The sequence below is a fragment of the Temnothorax americanus genome, unplaced genomic scaffold (assembly GCF_048541705.1).
Source record: "Temnothorax americanus isolate GAGA-0224 unplaced genomic scaffold, ASM4854170v1 Scaffold3, whole genome shotgun sequence".
Taxonomy (NCBI): domain Eukaryota; kingdom Metazoa; phylum Arthropoda; class Insecta; order Hymenoptera; family Formicidae; genus Temnothorax; species Temnothorax americanus.
In genome coordinates, this window is record NW_027509442.1 from 182,456 (window position 1) to 206,969 (window position 24,514).

The 24,514-nt window shown below is 35.0% G+C and overlaps 2 protein-coding genes and 1 long non-coding RNA gene across 8 annotated transcripts in view; 2 read left to right on the top strand and 1 right to left on the bottom strand.

Moving 5' to 3' along the window:
- The window catches only part of LOC143900506 (protein gustavus-like), a 137,509-nt gene extending 132,136 nt beyond the window's left edge, over positions 1–5,373 (top strand). For all 5 annotated transcript variants that reach the window (XM_077411934.1, XM_077411935.1, XM_077411936.1 and 2 more), the window contains 2 exons: positions 93–251; positions 468–5,373. In XM_077411934.1, coding sequence (XP_077268060.1) covers positions 93–251; positions 468–607 — 299 coding nt within the window. In that variant the 3' untranslated portion in view covers positions 608–5,373. The remainder of the gene's footprint in view (positions 1–92; positions 252–467) is intronic.
- An 8,172-nt stretch (positions 5,374–13,545) lies between these two features.
- Positions 13,546–24,503, bottom strand: LOC143900510 (uncharacterized). 2 transcript variants are annotated; one of them, XM_077411941.1, is made up of 8 exons: positions 23,944–24,503; positions 22,524–22,769; positions 21,767–21,846; positions 21,044–21,241; positions 15,804–16,084; positions 15,052–15,323; positions 14,457–14,587; positions 13,546–14,189 (listed from the first exon to the last, which is right to left on the bottom strand). In XM_077411941.1, the coding sequence occupies exons 4-8, from the start codon at positions 21,091–21,093 to the stop codon at positions 13,994–13,996; spliced, it is 930 nt and encodes a 309-aa protein (XP_077268067.1). In that variant the 5' UTR covers positions 21,094–21,241; positions 21,767–21,846; positions 22,524–22,769; positions 23,944–24,503; the 3' UTR covers positions 13,546–13,993. The 2 variants fall into 2 exon arrangements, with proteins under 2 accessions (XP_077268067.1, XP_077268069.1); XM_077411943.1 differs by lacking the exons at positions 22,524–22,769; positions 23,944–24,503 and having other exon boundaries at positions 21,767–22,091.
- Positions 16,483–18,445, top strand: LOC143900512 (uncharacterized). Its single transcript, XR_013257805.1, has 2 exons — positions 16,483–16,611; positions 17,007–18,445. It is a non-coding gene; the product is annotated as an uncharacterized LOC143900512 (long non-coding RNA).
- Positions 24,504–24,514: the final 11 nt, after the last annotated feature.

Below are 24,514 nucleotides of genomic sequence, written 5' to 3' on the forward strand. Positions count from 1 at the left end.
TATGAATTATACAAGATGCATCGCAAGTCAAAGACAGATTTTTTTTACACGTATCTTATCTTAAACTTATCACACATAATTTCTCTCCACAGTTGTCCTCGATATGGATGAAGGTACGTTAGCATTCGTGGTCGATGGTCAGTATCTCGGAGTAGCGTTTAGAGGACTCAAAGGAAGGAAATTACACCCTATTGTATCCGCCGTTTGGGGACATTGCGAGATCACAATGAAATACATCGGCGGACTTGATCGTAAGCGGATATAATTATGACAATTATTCTAAAAATATTTAACGTCATCTTATCTCACGAAGATATTTTAATTTAAAAAATCAAATTTTCTTGGTCCATTTTTAAAATTATTATTTAATGGACATTTACTAGATATTAAAACAACAAGCGACCAAAACACATAAGACATCTATTAAACGGTATCCTCTTTTAATTATACGCTCGTCTTCTCCACAGCTGAACCTCTGCCTCTCATGGATCTTTGTCGGAGAGTGATTCGACAGCGAATCGGCAAGCATAGACTAGAAGACAAGATCAACGAGCTGAACCTACCGCAGACAATGAAGACTTATCTCCTGTACCGGGACAGAAGGTAACCACTGAGTGAATCTCCTCAAGATGCCACCACGATTATGACTGCGAACATCACCGTGCTACAACGTTGCCACTACGACGCACAGGCGACCGTCCGCTATCCCCTTTCACACCACCAAGGACAGCAACCCCTTAGCCGCGCGTCTCTGTTAATCAAGCGCACGATGTTCAACAGACTGACATGCATCATGCGACGACGCGTCGAGACACGCCTAGGACCTCGAGAAGGCGCGCTGAGAGAGCGACGCCGAAATACCGTATTGATAACGACTCGTGGTGCCCTTATCAGGACAAGCCACGATGACCGCAATCCTCTTCGTCGTTATTGCCATCGTCGATAAGTTTAACTCGATGGAGGCAAGGTTGAGAGACAAAATAGAAGAAAAGGACTGTAACGAGATTTAGAAAAAACATTTCTAAATTTAGTTGTTTTTAATTAATGTTGTTTTATGTTGCTTATTGTTGTCTTATGTTACTCGTATTTCTTTCTCGGAATAGATAATTATTGTTTGTTGATTATTAGAAAGTTTTACCGAGGAAACCGATTTCGGTACTTTCGCATCGGCAAGCATCTATGCCTTTGTTCTTTTTTTTTTTTTTAATGTTCGCCTTACTGACGATGCGTATATGTGATGAATAGAATTGTGCCAGACGATGGCAATGCGACAATTTGCGCAATTTCGGAGACGCGTGGTTAAAGACGGAAGGCAAAAGATTATGCGAAAACACGAAGAATTACAGCGCTTCGCAGTTGGCCAGTAAAAAAAAATTAGACTTAATCAAGCCTGGAGGCTGATACGGACGTGTTGCTTGCTTACAACGGTTAATTGATAGTGGATAGCGCTGCTGGCTCATAGTCCGGCCACAGCAGAAAAAATGGTGGAGCAAGAGGGAGAAAAACCGAACAGAGAAAATAGAAGATAGAAGATGCGAAGAAGTTTTCTACGACGAGGATACTCAGCAAGAAATGTGACCTCGATCGCACAACTGTGGAACGATTAATTCAATTTGGAGAAGTGTGTATAGTGATGGACATCGGGCAGCCACCTTCCAATAGACTCATTTTTCAAGTATTTTCTAAGCATGCTAGATTTAATAAAGTATAGTGGTGTGTGCGTGTATCGTGGATGGCTATAGCTGTACTATATATATATATATAGTACAGAGACGACGAGGAAGATACGAGGGAGGAAGAACAAAGATAACCCTGCCATAATATTCTCTTTAGCAGTATTCGAAAATGTAGACTTTACAATTGCGAATTCTGCGGGGGAGAGAGAGACCGAGTGGAGAATGCGAAGAAAAAGGGGTAAGCATCTGAAACTCGCGCTGTGGTGAATCGGATATAAGACGTCTAAGTACCCTAATAACGAAAAAAGCATGTTACTAAAATTAATTATCCACATCTAATTGATTTAAAGTGCTGTAATGACTTGCGGAAAAATAGTATGTATTTAACTAATGTTTAAGAGAAGCGAGTGAACACACGGGCATTGGCACAAATTATTCCAAACGCGAATTAAAACTGTCATGGAGAGCCGCTATGTAGCAAATGTAATCCGGTAAAAGGGTGACGAGTAACGCGACCGTACATCGGGTTATACTTATCACGGATTTACTCATCATAACGATTATCGGATTATCGATCTTAATAGTTACAATAACGATATTGACGACGATGAACAATGATGCTGATTATATCGGATGTGTAACTATTATACTATTAGCATGACAAATCTTACGACTGGTCTCTAGTATCTCTTTACTCTTACGTTTGTCGCTTAGGTTAAAGACTACGCTATCGTCAACGGCTATGTCGAATTGTATATAGATATATTGATAATATTGTACGACGACGTATACGTGTGCATTGTGGACGACGATTGTATCCGTAGCTGCGGAACAGGCAGACCGAATGCGAGAGTGGTACTATCTTCATCGTTTCATACAAGCAGAGAGCAATCATCTCGCATCGTCAGACCTCCGTTTCGGTATATCTTGCTTTCTGACGCGCGGGCTTAACGCGATTTCGAAATCACCTTGATTGTTAATCGCTGATGTCATTGCATCCACTGGCTTAAGCTCGTCCGAGACTCGGATCGTATCGCGTCTTCCAAATTATCGTCAACTATTCGCAGCCTTTATCTGACTGTTCTAAGCTCCTCGTTGGACGTAAGTCGCATTTGCTTTCGCATCTGTGTCGGTTACGTTTCTTGATTGCAATCCCCTGTGTGATGACCTGTTTGAATGAGCCCATTGTTCGCTCGCTGGACAACATTCTAACACTCGTCACAAAGCAGTTCGCGAGACGGCCAGTCTCGCGTCGTACCTGCGACACTTTCAAAAGCGCGCTCGCACGATCTCGCACTCGGGAGCTTTTGATCACACAGCTTTGCGATTCTTAACACGCCGGGAGCGTGATCAGCGACGTTTGCCTTCGCTACCTCTCATCACGGAATACACGGAGGAAGCATGCGAATCTGCGACGCGAACAGATCGAATGATAACGGACAGATACGATGACGACTCAATCTTTTCGAAGAACGTATCTCGTCTCTCCATCGGCACGTCGTCGTCGGAGATAATTCTGTCATGTAATGGAAACACATGTAATGGGAACGAGAGATAAAGAGAGACGCTGCGAGGAAATTTATGCGCGGAAGGGAAGAGTCGTCGGGTAATTTACTTTGTCATCTTTTATTCGGCGCCTGTGCCTGTGCATGAAGGCAAAAAAAGACGAAACAGTTCTCTCCAGCGGGGCGACTTTGCGTACCGCGATAGAAAAAAAAAATACGATTCTAAGTACGTGTAAGAGGGAACACAAGAAGCGTACCCGAAGACACGCCTTAAGCGTTCACGATTCAATGTACATTCATTCATACATGTCATTCATATATCGTTATACACGCGCGAGAAAAGTGAGGAAAACTAGTACACACGCGCGCGCGCACACCCTCAGAAAGGAAGGTTTTTCCGCAACTATACCTATTGCTACCCGTTGAACCGATACTGTTTTATATGAATTATTGCCTATAGGAGCGCATGTCACGAGCCGAGCATGAGAGAGGACAAATAGGATGAAAATATTGTACAAAATTATTATTAATGATCAATATTAATATTATTACTGTATCGAGATCCCAATAGTTTAATTAATTACTCGGTCGTCGTTATCGTGTTAGTCAGGTATTTACAAATATTATGATATAATTGTGGTTTCTGTTTTTATACGATAGGGAGAAATGTGTATGCGATCGATCGATATGGCAACTGAACACGAGAGGAAATTTTTTCTTTGATTATTTTTACCTCGCCATTCTTTGTCGAAGCATATAAAGAACTCTTATGATTTAATTTGATTTTTTCACTATTCAAAATGACGGCTTGTTTTGAGCATAGCAATGAAATGGAAACAATGAAATAAAAAGAATTAATTGCATTCTGAGCTTTCTTATTACAATATTGACATTTATACTCAAAAAGACTAATTTATAATAAGACATAATTTGATCTTATTATGAATCTTTTTGATCAGTCTGAGTTGAAAGTTTAATTTCTGATGACAAGCTAATTCCTATATATACATTATCTTTCATTTACATATTTTTTAAATTAATTTAAAAAATACACAAATGATTTTATTTTAAAATATTTATAATTCCATTTTAGAATAATACTCTAAGAGGTATTTTATTATCTATCTAATATAAATGTATAATATATTATGTATTTAGGTTATTTAGCCATCAGTGTAAAAACTCGACATTATCTTGAATCCAATTGTATCTACGCGTCCTTTTTTACAAATACAGATCAATACACATTTTTTTAAGAGGATAATCATTTTTCGATTGGTTTATCTTCAAAGCAATTTGATATATTTGAAAGTGTAAATCAATATGAAGAGAAGTGAGCTATATGATGTGCACAATCCAACTTTATTGTATGACTATCTAATCCAGTTTTATTTGAATTATTATAAAAAATCGACAAAGTGACTATCGTACGATAATTCATAATTTCGTACATTTTTTATCGGGAAAAAAATTCGGGTATATATTTTATTTTACATTATTACAAGTAAGCTTCTTACGTGAGGCTGAAAAAGAGCTAAAAAGATAGAGTTGGGCTATCTCGATTTTAACTTACATCGATCGATCGCACACAACGACAAGCACAGGCAAGCTAGCTTTTAACAATAAAACCGCGAAAACGGCATTCGATTCGTTTGCATGCGCCGCGGAAAGTGTTTCAGCAAAATTCACGTGGCTGTTGCAAGGATTAATTTCCGTGAACTGCCTGCCCACCTGCCCTTGCCTACGTTGCCTCGACAAATGTGTCTAATTTATTAATGAGATGCGATGTGTAATGGGACGATAATTAGCAAGTTATTAGTTTAATCTGGCAAGATAAACAAATTAGTTTAAATTAACGCTAGTAATCTAAAAGAGGAAGTATGTGTAAGAAAGAGAACGAGAGAACGTGTACTGTGTGTTTGTATGCGTAATGAATGTATATTGCATGCATACGTGAATGCTGTGAATACTTGGAGTATTCACGATTAATTTTTTCCCTCCGCTTTTTCGTTCGCAAATTGTTATCGCTTGATTTCGAATTTTATCCAAATGTCGTATTAGTCGTGGTCCAGAAATAAATTTCGGTTTTCTCATGATAATAGCTCAACAATTGCTCTGTAGAATACATTATTGTTTGATAATATGTAATAACATCTAATATTAGCTACAGGAATAAACATGAAAAGAAAATATTTTTGTAGGAATTATTTTTTTATAATACACAACTATCTACTTGGACGAAAAGGTGCTGAAACTGCACACGATTCAGTTCAACAAACGATCAAGGATTAATTATTTAATGCACAATTTAGTTGCATTGCAAAAGTCTCGCGAAAGCGATAAACAGTCGTAACATTGTGTTTCGACAAATTAAGAATTATTTCTCGTCAAAACAACCTTTTTTTTAAGTAAAACAACTTTTCGGAACTTTTTTAACATACTTTAAATACTATAATATATTATAAACGCTATAATAATAAAAACCAAGAAAATTTTAGATTAAAATATACTTAAAAAATTTGCAGTATTTTTTTTTTTCGAAGATATATTACTTTGAATACTGACTTTATGATAATTTCTATAAAAAATTGCGTCTTTATTTCCAATTCTATAAAATTAAATCTTTAAAAACTCGTTTGTTTAAACCCACATAAATAATAGAGTTCTTTTTTTAATATTGATAATATAATTTGAATATTTTTATAGAGAATTAAATTTTTAGAGAAAAATGCAAGAATAATTAATTTGTTAATTTTGTAAACCATCTCGTACATAGTCTACATTATAAATATTTGTTTTTCAAACAAATATCTTTTAAAATCAAAATATATTTTGCACACACATAGATTGATACATCAGATCTATACAGATAAAAACATATTTTGTTTGCAGAGTCACATTTTTTAATTTATTTTCTGTCTTAAATATAATTACATTCCTATATATTAAAATATAATTACATAAATCATGCATTTTTCGTATCTAGAGTTTGATGAAATATACATCATGAGTTCGGCGCATAGCAGCTAGACGCTAGATTGTAGGAACGTCATAAAAATATTTGAACTATAATATAAAAGTTGTTTCTTGGAATTAAATAATTATTTCCTTACATGTTTTTATTTACCATCAATACCATCAGAGACATTTCAGTCAATCGGCTAAAATTTGTTCATAAATGTATACTTTTGATGCCATAGGAAATGAATGAAGAAGAAATTGTCTGATTTGAAGAGACAAATATTTTAATTTTTCTAATTAAGCTCATATTTAAGTTTTTAAGATCATTAGCATTTTCTAAAAATTGAATCGTATGATTTTAACATAGAGAAAAATTCTAGTCATTTCGTGCACATAAAAATACTATAGTACATAATTTAGAAAGAGGTCAACAATTGTGTTTTTTAGGGGTTATTTCGTATTTTATTGTGGTATATTTTAACGTAAAGTATGAAATGTCTCGTAACAAGTACTTTTCAATGAACCTATTTTTGTCGCTACAACTTATATCTATTAGAATTATTTAAAATATACAAAAGTGTGATTACTAATTTTGTTTATATCGTTATCTGCGTTTAGCCTTTTAATAGCCTTGAAAATTTATTTTTCTATGGAAATTAGACAAACTAATTCTTTTTTAATTTTATTGAATTTTGTCTAATATTTCAGGAAAAAATTTTCAAGATAACATATATTTCAAGATAATAATAATAACAATGATAATAATATGCTAATTTTTAGATTGCGACTTTTCAGGGGACACTGTCTTACTTTCCGAATCTTGAGATTTGGTTATTAATTACAATTCTATTTAACTACTCGCGATTACAGATAACTCAAATAGAATAGACCTGAAGGAAAATATAATTTAATGTTCCAAAATACTTCAAAACTACTCGTTTCTAAATTTTAATCAAAATCAATTTTGTTATTATTATATTATTTGACGGATTTTTTTCGCCAGAAGGGATAGAACTCTGTAATAGGATCTTGAAGCGCAATGTCACTATCTTATATGTATATATTATTATTATTATTATTATTATTGTTATTACTACTTATTGTTAGTGTTTTACTAAGAAAATATATTTTGACATTTTTATATTTTGATAATTTGCTTCCATTATAAATAAATTATTTTTAATTTGTTATTATAACTAATAAATCAATTTATTTATTAATAGAAATAGAGATAGGTAGACTAGCTAAGTATGAATGAAGGATTTTAATACAGTGATGGACGATCACGATTACACACACAATTACAATTGATGGTAAATAAAAACATGTAAGGAAGAAATTATGTATAAAAAATTATGTATAAAAAATTGTATAAAAAATCAATACATAAATAATTATATATAAATATAATATGTAAAATTTGGTATATAATATAAAGATATAAAAATATAAAGATATAACACTATTTTAAAAATTATACATATATACAGAGTGTCTCTGAACTCAGTGCTAAAACTGATACAGCAGTTCTGTGTTTAAAGCTTTACAAAAGATGCTAAAAAATTCAGAACAACTATGGCAACTGACATTTAATGCTGTCATCCGCAAAACTCAAAACATTTTTCAAAATGCTCAAAACAATTAGACAGTTTTTACTTACTTTCATGTGCTAAAGCTATATCAGTTTTGGCATTGAGTTCACCCGCCTGTATATACGCAGATACTATTTCTAATCACTTACTCTCTAAATAAAAGTTTAATTATCGAAACATATAATTCAATCCTCTTTTACGACAATTCACTAAATGATACGCGCAAATATAGCAAAATAGGTCAAATTAATTATTTATTTTATATGAAATTTTAATTTTTAACAAAGATATCAAAACTATTTTTGCCATTTACGATTTTTTGTCATTTATTTTATAAATATGAGTCCTCGAAAAGATATTTTATTTTATAAGACAGTTAATATTTAAAGGAACTTATCTCTGAATTTTTGTGCATGTATTTTGCAAATGGGAAGAAATTAGTAAATTTTTCTAAAATTTAAAATAGCTGATAAAAATTCAGTTTTTAATTAGTCGGAAAGAGTTATATCATTTAAAACAGAAAGAAAAAAATTAATATGGTCGATCGTCAATGTTTGAAAGATATTTCTCTCGCGACAGTCGCAACGTCACTACACTACGCTACAGGAATATGGAACAATGTCTTTTTTTTTTATCGAGAAATTTAAAATAGAAAGAAAGATACATGGACTTCGCACGGTATACATATATGTATGTGTCAATCATATATATATAGTAACCGCAACACGACATTCAAAGTCGTTGCGAGAGCTTCGGTATCGGATTACAATCGATTGGAAGTCTGTGGTTGGGTCTGACATGCGATGGGCGGCAATGGCGGCATCAGGGTCGAAGTTCTTTACACCCACTTTAGTATTCGCCAGTGTTCTTCTGGTAGCGCGAGGTACATTCAGGGGCTGAAGCACACACATCCGCGCTTTACCGCTCTGGTATACGTGCCGGGTGTGCCGATTTTCGATCTGTCCTTCATCAAACGACGACATGCATCTGCAATTCAGCGAGTTGGCCAAGAACCACGGCTCCATTCAGCATCCGCCTTGCCGACGCTCGGCCCGTCGTCGTTCTCAGTATTAGGCGCATCGTAAAACATTTCGACGCGAGAGCTTCATCAGACAGGCGGGTTTGTCAATTTTCCCGTGGAATAAAAAGGAGCGCATGAAATGTACTTAGGGCATCATTATGAACTCGAAAGATTAATTCAGTAACGCGGAATAAAGGCTACGCGATATGAGCCCAATTGATAAAACACCGCAAAATGTTAAAACGGTTGATCCATGACATGACTACCGCGCAACGATTGTCCATTTTTAGCGTGACGAGCGTTGCAACTCGCGGTTTCGTCTATTTTGAAGAAAAAAGAGGGGAAAAGGAAATTTTCCCGAAAGCGATAGCGTTTGTGACCAATGTATTTTCAGTATTTATAATCGCTGCTTTTGGATCAGGATATTCATCATCAATTGAAGGCTCTAAAAACTCCAAGTCGTCTACATGTGCTAAATTATATAAAATGCAACAAGCGTGTATGACTTGAACCATGCGTTTCTTACAGAAGAACAGCGATATCTCTTTATAATACGATAGTAACGACGAATTAAACTGAAATATTTATGAAACGTCGGAATAAGATGAAAAATTCACGCAGTATACCAATCCGGAAGCCAAACTCAAACACTTAATTGACATTTATATTGATGGTATGTGTGTCTATTTTTGTGAACAATATGAGCCTTTCTGACCTATATACAGGCATTTTCCTGAAAATGCGCAGTAGACAGTAGCTCCAAAGTCGTCAAAAAGTCGCACAGTAATCACATTAATCACAGTAGCTCCAAAGTTGTCAAAGTCATAATTATCAGGGTAGTGCCCATGGACAATCGTATACAAACAATCGTTCCTCGTTATTCGAAGTAAAGTTTGAGGAGCGTCGCTTAATGATTTTCCAACGGTAAATTGCTTTTTTCTATTCGAGAAAAAGCTCACAAGTAGGACGGGCTAAGTTCTACTCTCGGTTCTACTCGTGACGTATAACTTTAGCCAAAGTATATATGTGCCCAATTCGACTCTCGGACTTCTCGGTGAAAAGACAGACATTCTCTTATCAACACCCCACAATCATAGTCTAAGATCCATCAATATCGACGCGACAATGATAACGCATGGCTTTCGGCTGGAATTTAAATTACCACGCGCGAATATCGATAGGCACTAACGAGAGCATTTTTTTGTCAATGTAAACATGGACTCCCAACACAGTACGGCGAAAGTGACGTTTACGAGCACAGAGAGAAAGTGCATGATGAAAAGACGGAGTATACAAAAGGACCAAACTATAAAAATTTCCAAGTTTTCGAAAGTTGAACACACACACGACGAGACACAATATATAAATTAAACAAATGGGAATTCAAAGATTTATTTTTCATCTAAATTCTTTGACAAAAAATTATTTGGTGTTTAAAGCTTTTTGCAAGAGAAAGTTTTTCACAATTAAAAGCTACTGAAAAACTAACATTTTTAGCAGGATAAAAACTAATCTCTTATATTAAAAAATAAATCTATCTATTTTTGAACAGTTTTAGTTCATTTAATATAATTTTTTTACGCGGAGCTACAAATGTTGCTACAAGCTGTTTACATTTACATGAGGAAAATCGAAATTATTTCTGGATAATTTAACATGTATAACGATATCGCGAATCAATTTTTTGGTTAAATATGAAACAGTAATAGTATAGTAGTTTTCTCCTCTTCTGTATTTTAACTACTTATTTCTCAACCAGTGCAGATTAATTAATTATTAATCAGCAGTATCGCAGATCAAATGTTGGATTATTTATAATAGTTAATGAATAAAAAAATCATTCTTGGATGACAAATTATTACAGCAGTTGTTACACTATATATATAAATGTTGATTATATTATTTTTTTGACAAATTTTTTCAGAACATTAGTACGTAATGGTTGAAAGGAAGCAGGTGTTAATTTCAGGTATATTTGTATTGTGAATGACCCGATATTCGTTGAGCGTAAATTAACACGTTGTCTGCCTAGAAAATTTTATATGTTTTATCAAAATTATACTGTGGCTTGTGTACATCACAGTAGAATTTTCATTATTATTATGATAAAATATTATGTAATACGATTAAATAAGACTAATATATAAGTAATGTCTTAAATTGCGCCCCTCTTACTTTACATTGTTTTTATACTTAACATCTAGCTATTTATTTCAAAATTTTATATTAAACGGCATTATTTTTCAAACAAACATTTTAAAAAATTTCAATAATGCCGATCACAGATGACAGACAATGTGTTAATTATTGCGGCTAAACCTGGCTTTGCACGAAAGAGCGAAAAGGGACGGAATTCATCGTCGGTTACCACAAGACTGCTTCGGATTACCCACGTAAATGCAGTATCTAACCATACGTTCTTTTAATCTTGTGTTTTTAAGGCAGCGGTCCTATACTATAAATATAAAAAAAAAAAAATGTAAAAATTTTAAATAAAAATAAAATGAGAAATTGAAGTAGAATACGTAAAATGATAAACGAAAATGCGAAATTTAATATAGGTAGCAATTCAATTTTATACTAAATGACTTATAAAATTAATGCAAAATCAAACTAAAGCTAGCTAAGGTCCAATTGGCGAGTAATCGGTCTTTCTATTATATTATTATCTGTGTTTTATATCATAGAGTCTCGTACCTTTTTCTATTTAAGTAAAATTTCCCTTTATTGTTAGTTAGCTTTAGTTTCACAACTTTAGTTTCTTTTGATATTTACGTATTTCTGTCTTTTCTGGTGCATGGAAAACCCGGTCATTTAAAATCAGAACAGATACGCTTTTAAAGAAACATTCTGATTGGTTACCTCCCACTATGCTTCTTTTGCGTTCCGCTTTTTCCTTTACTCGTGACATTCGACTCGTTATTTCGAGCAAAATTTTAAATTACAAAAATTCCGTTTTTATTGCTGTAGTATCAGTCGCACTGCTTGACAGAGCAATGGAAAGAAAGATATGTGTATTTTAAATTACACACACAAACACATAAAATGCTGATCATATCATGCAAGCGTTCGCAATTTATTTGAAAACTTTCTATTGCATGATCATAGAACAACACATGTTTATATGATAAAGATTATTACGACAATATAATTTAAATGATTTCCACGCATTTTTTTCGAATGAGACGCATTTCGATGGAAATATGTAGGGATATAGCAATATGTGCGACGTGTATGTCTGTTCGTGTGCTGTTACTGTTGCTAGCTCAAATGATTTACTCACCAGCACATGCCAAATCGACTTTTGGTGAGAGCCAGTCGATTGGCAACTTTCGTTTCTATAGCCGGGAGTATCTTCAGAAGGGTACTTCCTCGTACAAATAATTTCTTTTTATTCTTATTGTCCCTTTTAACCGGGAAATCCTTCTCTTAAACGAGAATATATTGTGAAGATAGGAAAAGTGGAGGTAAAACTGACAGTCCATGATTATACAGTCAAAGATATTTCCTCTTAAATCAGGTTTTCTCTTTAACCAGGAATGCCTGTTCTTAAACGAGAAAAACGGTTTTTATAAAATACATAATCGAGAAATATTGAGTCGCACCGAATCGATTTACAGACTGCGCATTAATGATTAGGTATACAAAAGAGGTATGTAAAAATTAATCGGCTAAGCGCATCATTTGCTTAATGTGATGTCGGTGATTTTAAGACGCGTTTATGAGACACGATAAGACACGGTTATATTAATTATAACGCATGCGTTTTAAACAAGAATAGAAAATTTTGCAGATTGTTTTCATTATCCTTTTGATGACATTTAATAAAATATATATTAAATCAAAAATTTTTTCAGGCAAATTTTTCCCGGCGAACGCGTGTACTTGCGTTGCACGTTTTTTTTTTTACCTCTTCTCTTTGGAAAGTTGTAACGCATGCGTTAAAATTTACTCCGTTACAAGATAGCTCCGTTGCATTCCAAAATTCCACTCAATCAATTTCTAAATAAAATATAGAAATGATTGTAAGTAAGCTAACAAGTAAATTACTGATTCGGATGGATTCCGAGCGTGAGACAATAAGACCGTAATGAGGGATTCAGATCGATGTCTGATGAGGAGACATTCAAAGTTTCACAAAAGAATTCGTGAGCAATTAAGAATTTTAAGAATTCTAATCGACTCGGCTATCATCGTCATGTTCATACGACTATTGATTTTAGTCAGATTATCGTCAAGACTTTCAGGCCATAGGTTTTGGTCTTTCTAAATTAATGCAATTTTGATGCTTATATATAACCATCTAAAGCATTCTATTTAAATAATTTAATTTATTGACTAATCCATTTTTAAAAGGTCGCAAGAATCTTCTCTGGATATCTTCTAGTAAGAGTCTTTTCTATCTTGATTTTTGGAACGATAGCTTCACCCATGTATAGCATGTTATCTCACGTTTCGGAAAACTGTTCTTAATAAATCCTCGATTTGAAGTAGAATTTTGGGGCGCAGTTTTGAACTATCAAAACGAGCGATCTCACATCTATTTAAGTGTAAGTTTACGCGTTCAGCGTGTTATGACACATTAGCGTACCATGTGACACATAAATTGAGATACAAAACTTATAAGCATATTATGCCTTAATGTTAATGATAATATTGGGAGCGTTATTGTATAATTAGCTGACAGGAAAGGGGCAAATACTTATGGAAGAAGGAGGACAAGAAAACAGGCCAACATACAAAATGCCGAAGACGCGATCGATGTCTCCATTTTGTTCGCGATATTTGATATTTTCTTATAATTCCGATGATGAGAAAGAGTGTGTGTGTGTGTGTGTGTATATGTGTGTGCAAATGAAGTGTGTCCCATAGCGACGCTATCTAAAATAGTTCAAGCTAGATGTCGATGTTTGTAGCAGATAAAGAACAATGCAACGCAGCATATTGTAATTAAAATTAAAAAGTCATTAATATCACCGGCTATTTTATTTACCCAGTCCATTTATTTATAATTTTGATTAATACGGCAACACAATATATCGGAAAGAGTATATCGTTACGTGTATACATCAGTTAATTAATGTCAATGTTATGTTCCTGTTTTCTGGAAACAAATACTAATTTTGAGATATTAATAATTTCTCGATCTATTTAAAATAGCAGATAGGTACACATAATTTGATTCACGTTTGTCACGAGGCAAAAGTATAAATAAAGCGTTTCATAACTTCTGAAATATTAACGAGTTGAATTAAAATTATCGTGACCTTTTATGTTTGTTAGGACGTTTCTTTTGTGTATCTTCTTCGTTACGGGAATCTCGCAATCTCTATAAAGTACATCACAGTTCTCGCCTCGAATCCCCGCTGCACCTGCATCTCTCACGAGTCGATCCCAACCCGAGGATAACTTGAACGATTTCTCTATGTCTTTTCTGTGAAAAATCATAGTGCTAATTATTAACGCGAATTAAATTCATATTTAGTTGAATTTAAACTCAATCGAAACTATCGTTATTGTATGAACAGATATGTAAATTTTATTACAATTTTGTTTTTATCATTGAATGCAATTCTGTGACTGCGAAAAATTTATCCGGCATTTCTTTTCTTTCTTCAGTAATTTTTTTATCTTTATATTAAACTTCCAGCGTAATTTCGATACAAAATGCATTGTTAAAAATAATAACAGTAAAACCTACGTCAAGTATTTTGCCAGCATTTCACCAGGTGCGCCCAAATCTTTAAAGAGCTTGCGATTTTCAAGACAGATCGTCCTCTGTATGCATCGTACTCTGGCATCGCTGTTAAGTATCTCTTCTTCCTCCGGGGTCTAAAAGTTCGTTGAAAGTCTTAATCTACTACTGGCACACAAACATTTTTGCTGCGAAGTCTGGTATTCATGATTTATTCTAGCAATTTTGTTCAGCCAACAGAAACGAAATGTTTCATCACGGTAAGTAAGCTTCCAAAGTGTCCAGCAAACTTGCCCGGCTATATTCGCGGCTGAGATGAATGACAAAAAACTTGAAATTTAACTTATAACTTTCCAAATTTATTTTTAAATTGAGAAAACTTTCTTCTAAACATGCGATTAATAAATTCCACACACAATGATCTGAATTTTTAAAAATATCAAAACCAGAGAAATTTAAATTCACAAACTTCGAAAAAAGAAACTTCTATATATATATATAATTTATTAATTTCGTACAAGTTTAAATATAATGCAGTTTTAATTAGAAATTTATTATTAAAAGGATTCCCTTTAACTTAACGACATCACAAATAACGTACCACGGAATGAAAATCATGCGTAGCGTAAACGTCCCGCTTTTGCCTGGATGATAATAGATCTATTATCGTATCTTTCCGTTTAACAGCGCTAAGCGTATTCTGTATAATCGCCAAAAGCAGCAAGAGACCGATGAAACTGACTATTACAAGCTGTTTCGATGTTGGACCGATGGAGTGCCCTATCGAGTGCGTTACTGGATATGCAGGATTGCCATACTCGTATCCATATGGTATATTTTCGCTTCTATGATGCAGAAACGCTCGTTGAGGCACTAAAACATTTTTTTGAAAAGTATTAACAATATGCATCGTGTAGATGAACCACTGCAAGTGTGACTAAAGCAACTTAAACCCACATATTTATATTACATTATTATATTATTGCAACGTTATCTCAAATACTTGTTTTTTTTTATTATTGAATTTTTATAATTACTTTATATATAACCCATTACTCATATCAATAAATATATAAAAATTACGCAATCGTACAGCATTTGCCTTTTTTAAGTAGGCCCAATTTTCCAAGAAATTACAAACAAATCTTGTGTTTAAATGCGCATTATTTTTTTCTCCTTTAAAACAGTACGAGTGACACATTCCAATTTCAAAATGATTTCTCGGCTTTGAGATGTTAATGCGACGACCGAAGCGCGACGCGTTGAGCTTGATTATAGCCTCGCACAAAGGATTAAGTGATCAAACGACGCCGTCTCTTTCTCTTGGAGTAACTAAAATAGAAAAATCTTTACCGGGGAAAAAGTAATCCCAGGGCATCGCCGGCTGTGGCTGCGGCTGCGGTTGCGGTGGCGGCGGCGGCGGCGGCGACGGCGGTGCGAGGGTCGCAAAGATTGATCGCGTCATATCCGATTGAAGCACAGGCTCGATTTTACTTTCCGTCTCCAAAGACGAGCCATTTCCGGAAGTGGGCGGGAACACCACGATTTTCGTATCCTGACCGGCGATTAAAACCGCGAACGTCCCGAGTACCGCGAGTATTTTCATTTTCTTCAGGAAAATGACGTCCCTTTCCCTGGCACAAGACGAAAGACTTATATGACTTGTCGGATTTTCAATCGGGTTTTTATCCAAGTTTCTCCAAGTAGAATCACCGGGACCACCATACGACCTCGGCTATGACGTATCACTGATAAATGGACGCGAGATGTCGTGAATCTAAACGGTCAAACCGCCGCGGGGTCACGAGCGAATTCTCCTTCGTGATGCGTCGAATTCGACACAGTCGAGACAACGAATAAAGTACGAATGATTTCGGGAACGACCGAGGTGATCATTCGGCCCGTTGAACTGTCTGATGACGAGTTCACGGACCGCGGCTACTGCAATGAGCTAATACACTTTATTCCATATTGTGCGGGGAAGTTGTCCTTTCATAGAAAAATTGTGCTTTCTTTCTTGTCCAGAAAATAGCTCAATTGTGCGGATATTTTAAGGTCCTCTGACTCCTCTGAGCCATTTACAAGAACGGATAGTGAAACATTTCCGGAAACAATCATTTTTCGTTGTCTCCACACAGCAAAGCATAATCTTTAACGCCAAGTAAGTATATATATTAAAATCTTTTATTGTACGCAATATATCTTTGAAAGATATCGATCAACATTGCTGAATAAAATTATTCCCCCAAGGTTTTGAGAGCTCATTAAATCTGCTTATATTTGCTACGAATTTGTTTGAATCGTTAACTCGAGTGATATGCGTGTCCGTAAGATTATTGAAATCTCTCCGAGATATACTTTCACTGAACGTTAAACATAATCTTCTGTAATTTCTGCTTGAAAATTCCGAGAAATTTAAATATTCCGATCAACAACCATTTGTAAACCGATTATGGAAGATTTTTTAGAAATACTAAAGAAAAAGTATTTTGGTCTCGTTGCGGAACGTCTGATGGAACTTTCACACCAATTTACTGAAATTTATTGAATCTTAAGGCTCGCGCTACGGCCTGGATTAAAATGCGAGGAAAAGAGAGTGGAAAAGCGCGCTCTGCAAGCTCTGTTCAACAAAGATATTCCATCGACGAGAAGGGAGACGGCACGAGGGACAGATCGGTTGGTTAACCTAGCTGCGCTGAATGCAAGGGGTTGCTATGGCAATGGGTACGGCAGTAGGTGGGGAAAAGGGAGCCTGGAGGGTTTGTCTGTCTGCAGCCCTTCTAAAGGGGATGATGTCCTTCGTGTGCTGTCTGTAGCCTCTATCCACGTCATCACTTGTCAAAGATGTAACGCTGCAGCTTTGTCAACTTTAAACGTCCATGAAAGCACCTTTTTACGATATATTTTTTTTTATCCAACGTACAATAAATAGATACTAAATTAAAATAATATCGATTATTGTACTCTTGCTATATGTAGTATTGTTATATATAATTTACACATTATTTACCCTCAATAATATATTAACATTAAAATATTATTTATTCTTTCTATAGAGAGATAGTCAGGAAAAAAGAGTATTTTATTTTAATACCTCTTGTCTTTTTATAATGTTTTTTTTTTCTATTTTAATGAGGAGAACTTTTCTAAGAATACTTTGCAAGATTGCTGAGAAAATTGCATGTGTCGCGCGACAATTTAGTATCAAAGACAAAAAACGCTTCACAGACGAATATCTAAAACAGGCGGAATTTCCATTATCTTTCACAGCTCAGTAGACTCTCTTAGAACTGATAATCCAAAAGGAAACACTTCACGCTCTGAGTGTCTCACCACCCACTTATACTTCTCACTACCGTGACACTATGCAAACATAGTACTTTGTTCATTATTCATACCTACAAAGATCTCTTGTTGCTACTTTGCGAGAAGAGCCTGTCTTTTCTTATGCTATTAGAAAATAAAAAATTATTTGAGATAATAAATTTTATAGAAGCCATACACATAATTTTCAATATTCTCGAAAAATTAAAAAACTATAATTGCAATTTTGAATAATAAAAGAAAGATTTATTTTATAGAAACAGAATGATTGAAAATCCGAAGTTCAATTTATTATATCAATTTTACATCACTGCAATGTATATAAATCTAAAATAAAGCGTTTTTTTGCGATTTTTTTGGCTGGAAGGAAAAGTAAGAGGATAATAATATTCAAGGATGTTATTAATCATGTTTTTAAGTGTTCAAAAAAAAAATTATTTTTTAATAGTACAAAATGGCGACGCTGCAGCCATTCTCGCGAAGCATGTTTAATTTGACGCGCTCTGCGGCACGCAGTATAACTGACGCAAATTTGAATCTGGAAAAAAAAATTTTGTTTTCTTAATCTACATGAGTATAGCTAGAGAAATACATAGGGGATTTTAAAAATATTAATTTTTGTGTGATTGGCGAGCATTTGAAGTAAACAGTTCAATTCTTGACCAAAAAAAGAGGCAATCATTTGTTAATAAATAATGTTAGAATCAACTTATCAAAAATCCCGTATGTATTTCTCTTCGGAATGTTATTTTAAAGATATGGTCAAAATTTGGAGTGAATAGAATGAAAATAGTTGGACTTATGCCGCGTGCCGCGGAGTAGTGCTATAGCGACTCGTGCTCCGCCATTTTGTATTTTTTTAACAAATAAAAAAATTTTCTACATACTTTAATATATAGTTCTTTTGACCATATATTTCATTCCTTTAAAAAAAAAAATACCAAAGAAAATGGACAGTTACAGTGGTGTAACCCCTTAATTCATATATTATAAGGTTTCTAATCTCTATACAGTAGCGTTTTAATGTAAAATAATATAAAAAGAGAAATATATAACAATAAATAAGTGAGATACAGTATATAATAATACATTAAGGAAAACGCCATTAAACGGTCAGGACTGGACATTGGTTGCCCAATAATAGTATTCGTGTGAATTTTACGTGCAACTCTTTGCCTTGACAAATCATCGTTATTTTCGGACTTGAAACGTAGTCTCAACCAAAGCCAGAACAGAATAATTAAATTAATAACCAATTTAATCACATTAACACACATTTTAAAAAAAATTAGAAATAAACAATATGAGAAATATAGGATACATATAGGATAGGATACGGAATATATCGGATATGTTACGAAAAATGACACCCCAACCAAGATTCGAAATTGAATCTTCTTCATTCCGTACGGGTGTCTCAACCAATTCGACCACTGAGGCATGCCGATTAATTCAATCGGCAGAATTGTTTAAAGCAACATTTTTAACTATAATTCGTTATCCCCAATCTTTTTTCTATATGTTAAATAAAAAATTAATAAATAAAATAATCTAGAAAAAGGCTCAAATGATTTAAAAATCAAACATACAAAAAAAAGGCACAATTAAAGCCGTAACAAGGTGTTCGTGTTAAATTATTTAATAAACAAGTATATACTTCTCTACCATATGTCTCATATTGTTTATTTCTAATTTCCTAAAAGATGTGTGTTAGTGTGATTAAATGGATTATTAATTTAATTATGTGATTGTGCTGTTCTCTCTCTCTCTCTCTCTCTCTCTGGCTTTGGTTGAGACTGTGTTTCAAGTCCGAAAGTAACGGCGCGTGGTTTGCCAAGGCGAAGAAGTGCACGTAAAATTCACGCGAATAATATATTATTAGGCAACCAAGATCTAATTCTGATCGTTTAACGGCGTTTTCCTTAATTTATATATAATATATATATATATATACTATGTTTATTTTATTCCACATTTAAACGTTATATTAAAACGTTCTTACACGTCGCGTATCCGCTACACGTTCAGTCTTTGAAAGTAATATCTATACTCTCGTCTCGAATGTCTCGCGCCGCTTATTACCACTTTACCGTGGACAACAAAAGGCGATGCGCTCTTTTTTTTCAGAGTCGACGAACATCGCGATTATACATATCGGGGTCACATCGATGGACATGCCGCGTGAACGAGCCGCGATTTTACGCCAACGCGACGCGAGTGAACATTATATTTTTAGATCGCTTTTGCAACGGCTGCCGCGCCGTCGGCTGACACCTGCTACTTTTTTTTTATCAGCGTCCAATGACGAGCGTTCTCTCCTCAGAGCGGCAATCAGAGGTTCGTCACGCTCCATTATCCATTCCGGAGCGACGCCCGCCGCCGATTTTACACGTTACGTGCCTTTTTTCATGGCTGCGTTCGGACATCTCGATAGAAGAGAGATAACGAGATCGCTCCTGCACGGTCGATTAATTATAAAAAATTGCGAGCAGTAGTAAGGTAAATACAAGTAGGTCGTTTGAGACTTTTATTCAGGGCTTTACTTTTGTTTACCAAGAGAACCATTCTAAAAGATTTTTATGAAATCTATAACTAAAAAACGAATGTTATATTTCTGTCACACTGAATATTTTGATATTCCTTGTGAACATCATCAGCAAGATATAAAGATGTACAAATTCTTTTCACAAAATAAGCCTTCTTCCAGATGATGCTGAGACGCGTTGAAGCAATCTATCATTTTGACACACGTTTTATAAATAAAATCTTTTTATCCTACCGTGACAATACAAACTTTTTGTATTTAAAATGATGCAATAATGGGGTAGACTGAAAAGGTATATATATTTTTTTTCGGAGAATATAAACTGAATATATACATTTTGCTCAATTGTATCGTGTCCGATCATATATAGATTTTACTACTATATACGTAGAGTACTCAACTGAAACGATTCTCGAGAAAGTGTTTTGTCGACAGCTCTGAAAAGAGACATGATTCAATTCTTGATTAATTATTTGTTAAAATATATTGTTGTAGAAATGTAAGATATACTTATTATACTCATTTCTTTGTTATGTTTGGAATTAATTTGTCGTAAACGTAAATTCTTCTTTTATTTAGACATCAAGTCGAGACGGAAAAAAATAGGTAGCTCAAACGTAAATTATTTAATCGAAATTGCTGTTTCGCGTGCGTTAGAATCAATATTGTCGCATATTATATCTGAAATCCTCCTGCTTCGACATTAATGGGATGCATATACAACCTGAAATCGTCGTTCCATAATTCAGGAATGGAATATCGCCGAGGATCCATTTCGGGTCATGTGACTAGAGAAATCCCTTAAAGCCGAAAGATCTCGGCGGTTTCTTCTGCCCGCGGAAATCCATTTTCTCAATTCCGGGAGGAGGAGGTCCCTCATATAGGTTTTTATATCCCTTCCCGTGCCGTACACGTGCTCTCTCTGTGTTTCAGATTAATGCAGCTTTATATGCAGATCGCAATTCTCGACGTTTACTTTACAATGCTGATTTCTTGATGGAATTTAATATACGAAACATTCCGCGTATTTCAATATCCATGACGGACATCGTGGTACTCGAGTACTCAAACTATGTGTATTTGCAAATTAATTAAATACACGCACACCGAATTACGTTTCCAAAGATGTGTAAATTCGATGAAGTACACAGGCCTATACATGAATCTTTAAATCTTCTTTTTATTATTCAGATTATATGTCGACATGAGAAAAGAATTCATTTATCGGTGAAACGTTAAACGTTTCTTTATACGAATACAGCTGAATACAAAATTAGGTACCGAAATGTTGTAGAGAGTGTGACACACGATAAATAATAGTTATAATTCTCAACGCGAGAGAAAATAATTGTTCTATCCGAAATACTTTAAATCTAAGAACAAATCGATATCCACGCTCGCAGCTTGCAATCCTCATATGGTCGGAGATTCATCTTTTAATACGTACTTATAGCATCCAACTACGCCATCTTGTTCTTCAGCGGTTAGAAATGGACCTTTATAATGAATCCTCGCTATTGATCGTCACTAAATTGAGAAAGCATACACATTTCTATAAGGAAGCGTCAATCTAATTTCTGCCATTTAACGTTTGAGAAATTTTATTATTGAATTGCATTTTGAAATTATAATTTATTAAATTATAATTACAATTATCTCTACTATTTATATAAGTATATATTTCTACTATTTAAGTTTTATATATATCTAATGGAAGAAAATATATTTAAATTGATCAATTTAATTATTTACATATTGCAACACAAATCATGAAAAATCTCAGAAAATGCGCCCTATGAAAAATTTTAAAAAATTACAGATCGTTATTTTGACAGCTTTAGTTGTTCTAAAATATGTTGATCTTGCTAATTCTAATATTAATAAACTAAAACTATTTACAAATTATGTAAATATATTTTCTCTCATTGATTTCGCAAATACAAAAAATTCGCAAAGAAATACTAATAAAATAAAATATGTTTCAAAAATATACGTGGCAAATTTTAGCATTCAAAGATACGGGAAAAAATTAAATTAGACTCGTCTCGGTACTGAATCTTTGCGATTGTAGAATGAAAGGAATTAATTTCCGATTTATGCTTATCCACGCGACGAACGGGAAACGGCGGACGAACGCGACCTTCCTCAACGGTCTCGGATATTCACGAGCGCGACACACAATGCGATATTATTACGCGCTACACCTAGCTGCGCGGTAAAGTCGCCTGTCGTCGCGCACACGTCCGAGTTGTGTGTCCACGAGTGGTGTGTCCTCAGGCCTATGCACACGTGCGCGTTTCCACCTGCCCGCCCGCGTCACCACCCAACCCATATTCATCCGCCCTTCGAAGCTGCGCTACGCTGACCTTGTTCCAGCTCCCAAGAAAAAGCAGGTTACGTGAAATTTCCACCCTCCCTCCCGAGGGAGGGCTCGACCTGCATTGCCCTAACTATGAGAGAGAGAGAGAGAAATGCATTATTCGGTCACTTTACTTATCTATAACTGTCAGGCTTGAGAAAATTTATAGCGATCTGAAATAGCACATAAAATGGATGATCTGCAGGTCGTAAGTGAATACCTCGAAAATTGTATGTGTAACAGAGAAAAATTGTTCGACTCGCGAGATTATTTCCTACTAGAAAATATGCATCTGAGAATTCGGAATATAGTCAGAGATTTGCACATTTATACAATAGATCGGTAATGCGGACGTTTCTTCCTCGCGTACGTTACGAGAATTCCGATACGTTATAAATAGATTAGCTTTTACAGATTTTATATATTTTTACACAAAAACCGCTGAAGCGACCTCGAAGCATTTTTATATTAAATTTCGTTTGTTTTTAATTTCTTAATTATCTCATCCTCAATTCAAATATACATACGTGGCACAAGTTCAAAGAAATTTAATTAATAGCATTATGTGCTTGAAAAATAAATCTGACAAGCTATTGTCTGCGTGTATTATTATCGACGTTGCTCATTACAAATTTACTGCATTTTATCGAGTTCCATGCGGCTGATAATGTAGTTTTTCTTGCGCTTCTCTCGTGGTTTGTATAAGATATATTTAAATCTGTCAATATGCATATATATATATATATATATATATACATATTTTAACGTCTATCTAAAAATTTAAATGGTTCTTAAAAGGTACTTTTTGCATGACAGTCTTACTATAAAAGAAGAGGAAGATTAAAATTAATTTAAATATCTCTCTAAGATAGATCATTTATCCTTTACTCAATTATACAATCGCTGATTATCTAGCAAAATCTTTTACAGAAAATCATCCCTTCTGATTAAATAAAAACAGAAAATAAATTCTTTTTGTTTTTCCAGTATATATAGTATACAAATAACGCACAGTTATAATATATTCTTATTAAGATTTTGTTAAGATTTTGTCAAAATTTTGTTAAACGGGTAAACATCCTATCAAGACAGATGCAATCCGATTGGAAATTTCTTTAGCATTCATTGGAATAAACATTCCGTGCGTGACCTCGTCTCGGCATCCTTCTCACCGAATGCTCCATTACTGTTTATCCCCGCGCGGTTTTACAGAAGGGATATTCATTTCGTTCCGTGCACGAGCTTCAGCGAGTTCCAATATTTACCCGCGGTCCGTGCTTATTTACGCCGTGTGCCGAGTGCGCGTCTCCCGTTTTCATTCATTTTCTCGCGTGCTCTCCCGGCATGGGACGAGAAAATCTCGACCTACGTTCACGAGGTCGTCGGTGAGACCCTCCTGAAAAGTATCTAACGGTCGTGGCGTAGTATACTCAGCTTTTCCGCCGGTCTACTCAAGACAGCCAGTCTCGATCTGTCCTCCCTTGGGTTTCCCCGGCAGGTGGGGAAGGGGGAAGAGCGGGAGGGTGAGTTATGTCGGAGAAAAGTTTGGGTGGATACACACAATCGTGTGCCCGCGGTACACGCGAACTATACCCTTCCTTCTCGCCCTACTCGATCACGTCCACCACCCTTGCCTCCATCCTCCGATCCGTCTCGCGTCCTTCCGTCCCTTTTGCTCCGTCTCCGTCTCCGACGCCCTTTTCCGTCTCACCTTCGCGATGCACCCCCTCACAGCGGGCTCTCTCGCCCTCTCCCTCGGCCGCTCTTAGCGCACCCTTCCATGCTCCGTCTCGCTCCCGCCGTACCTCTCGCTCTCTTTCTCCTTCGCGGGGCACT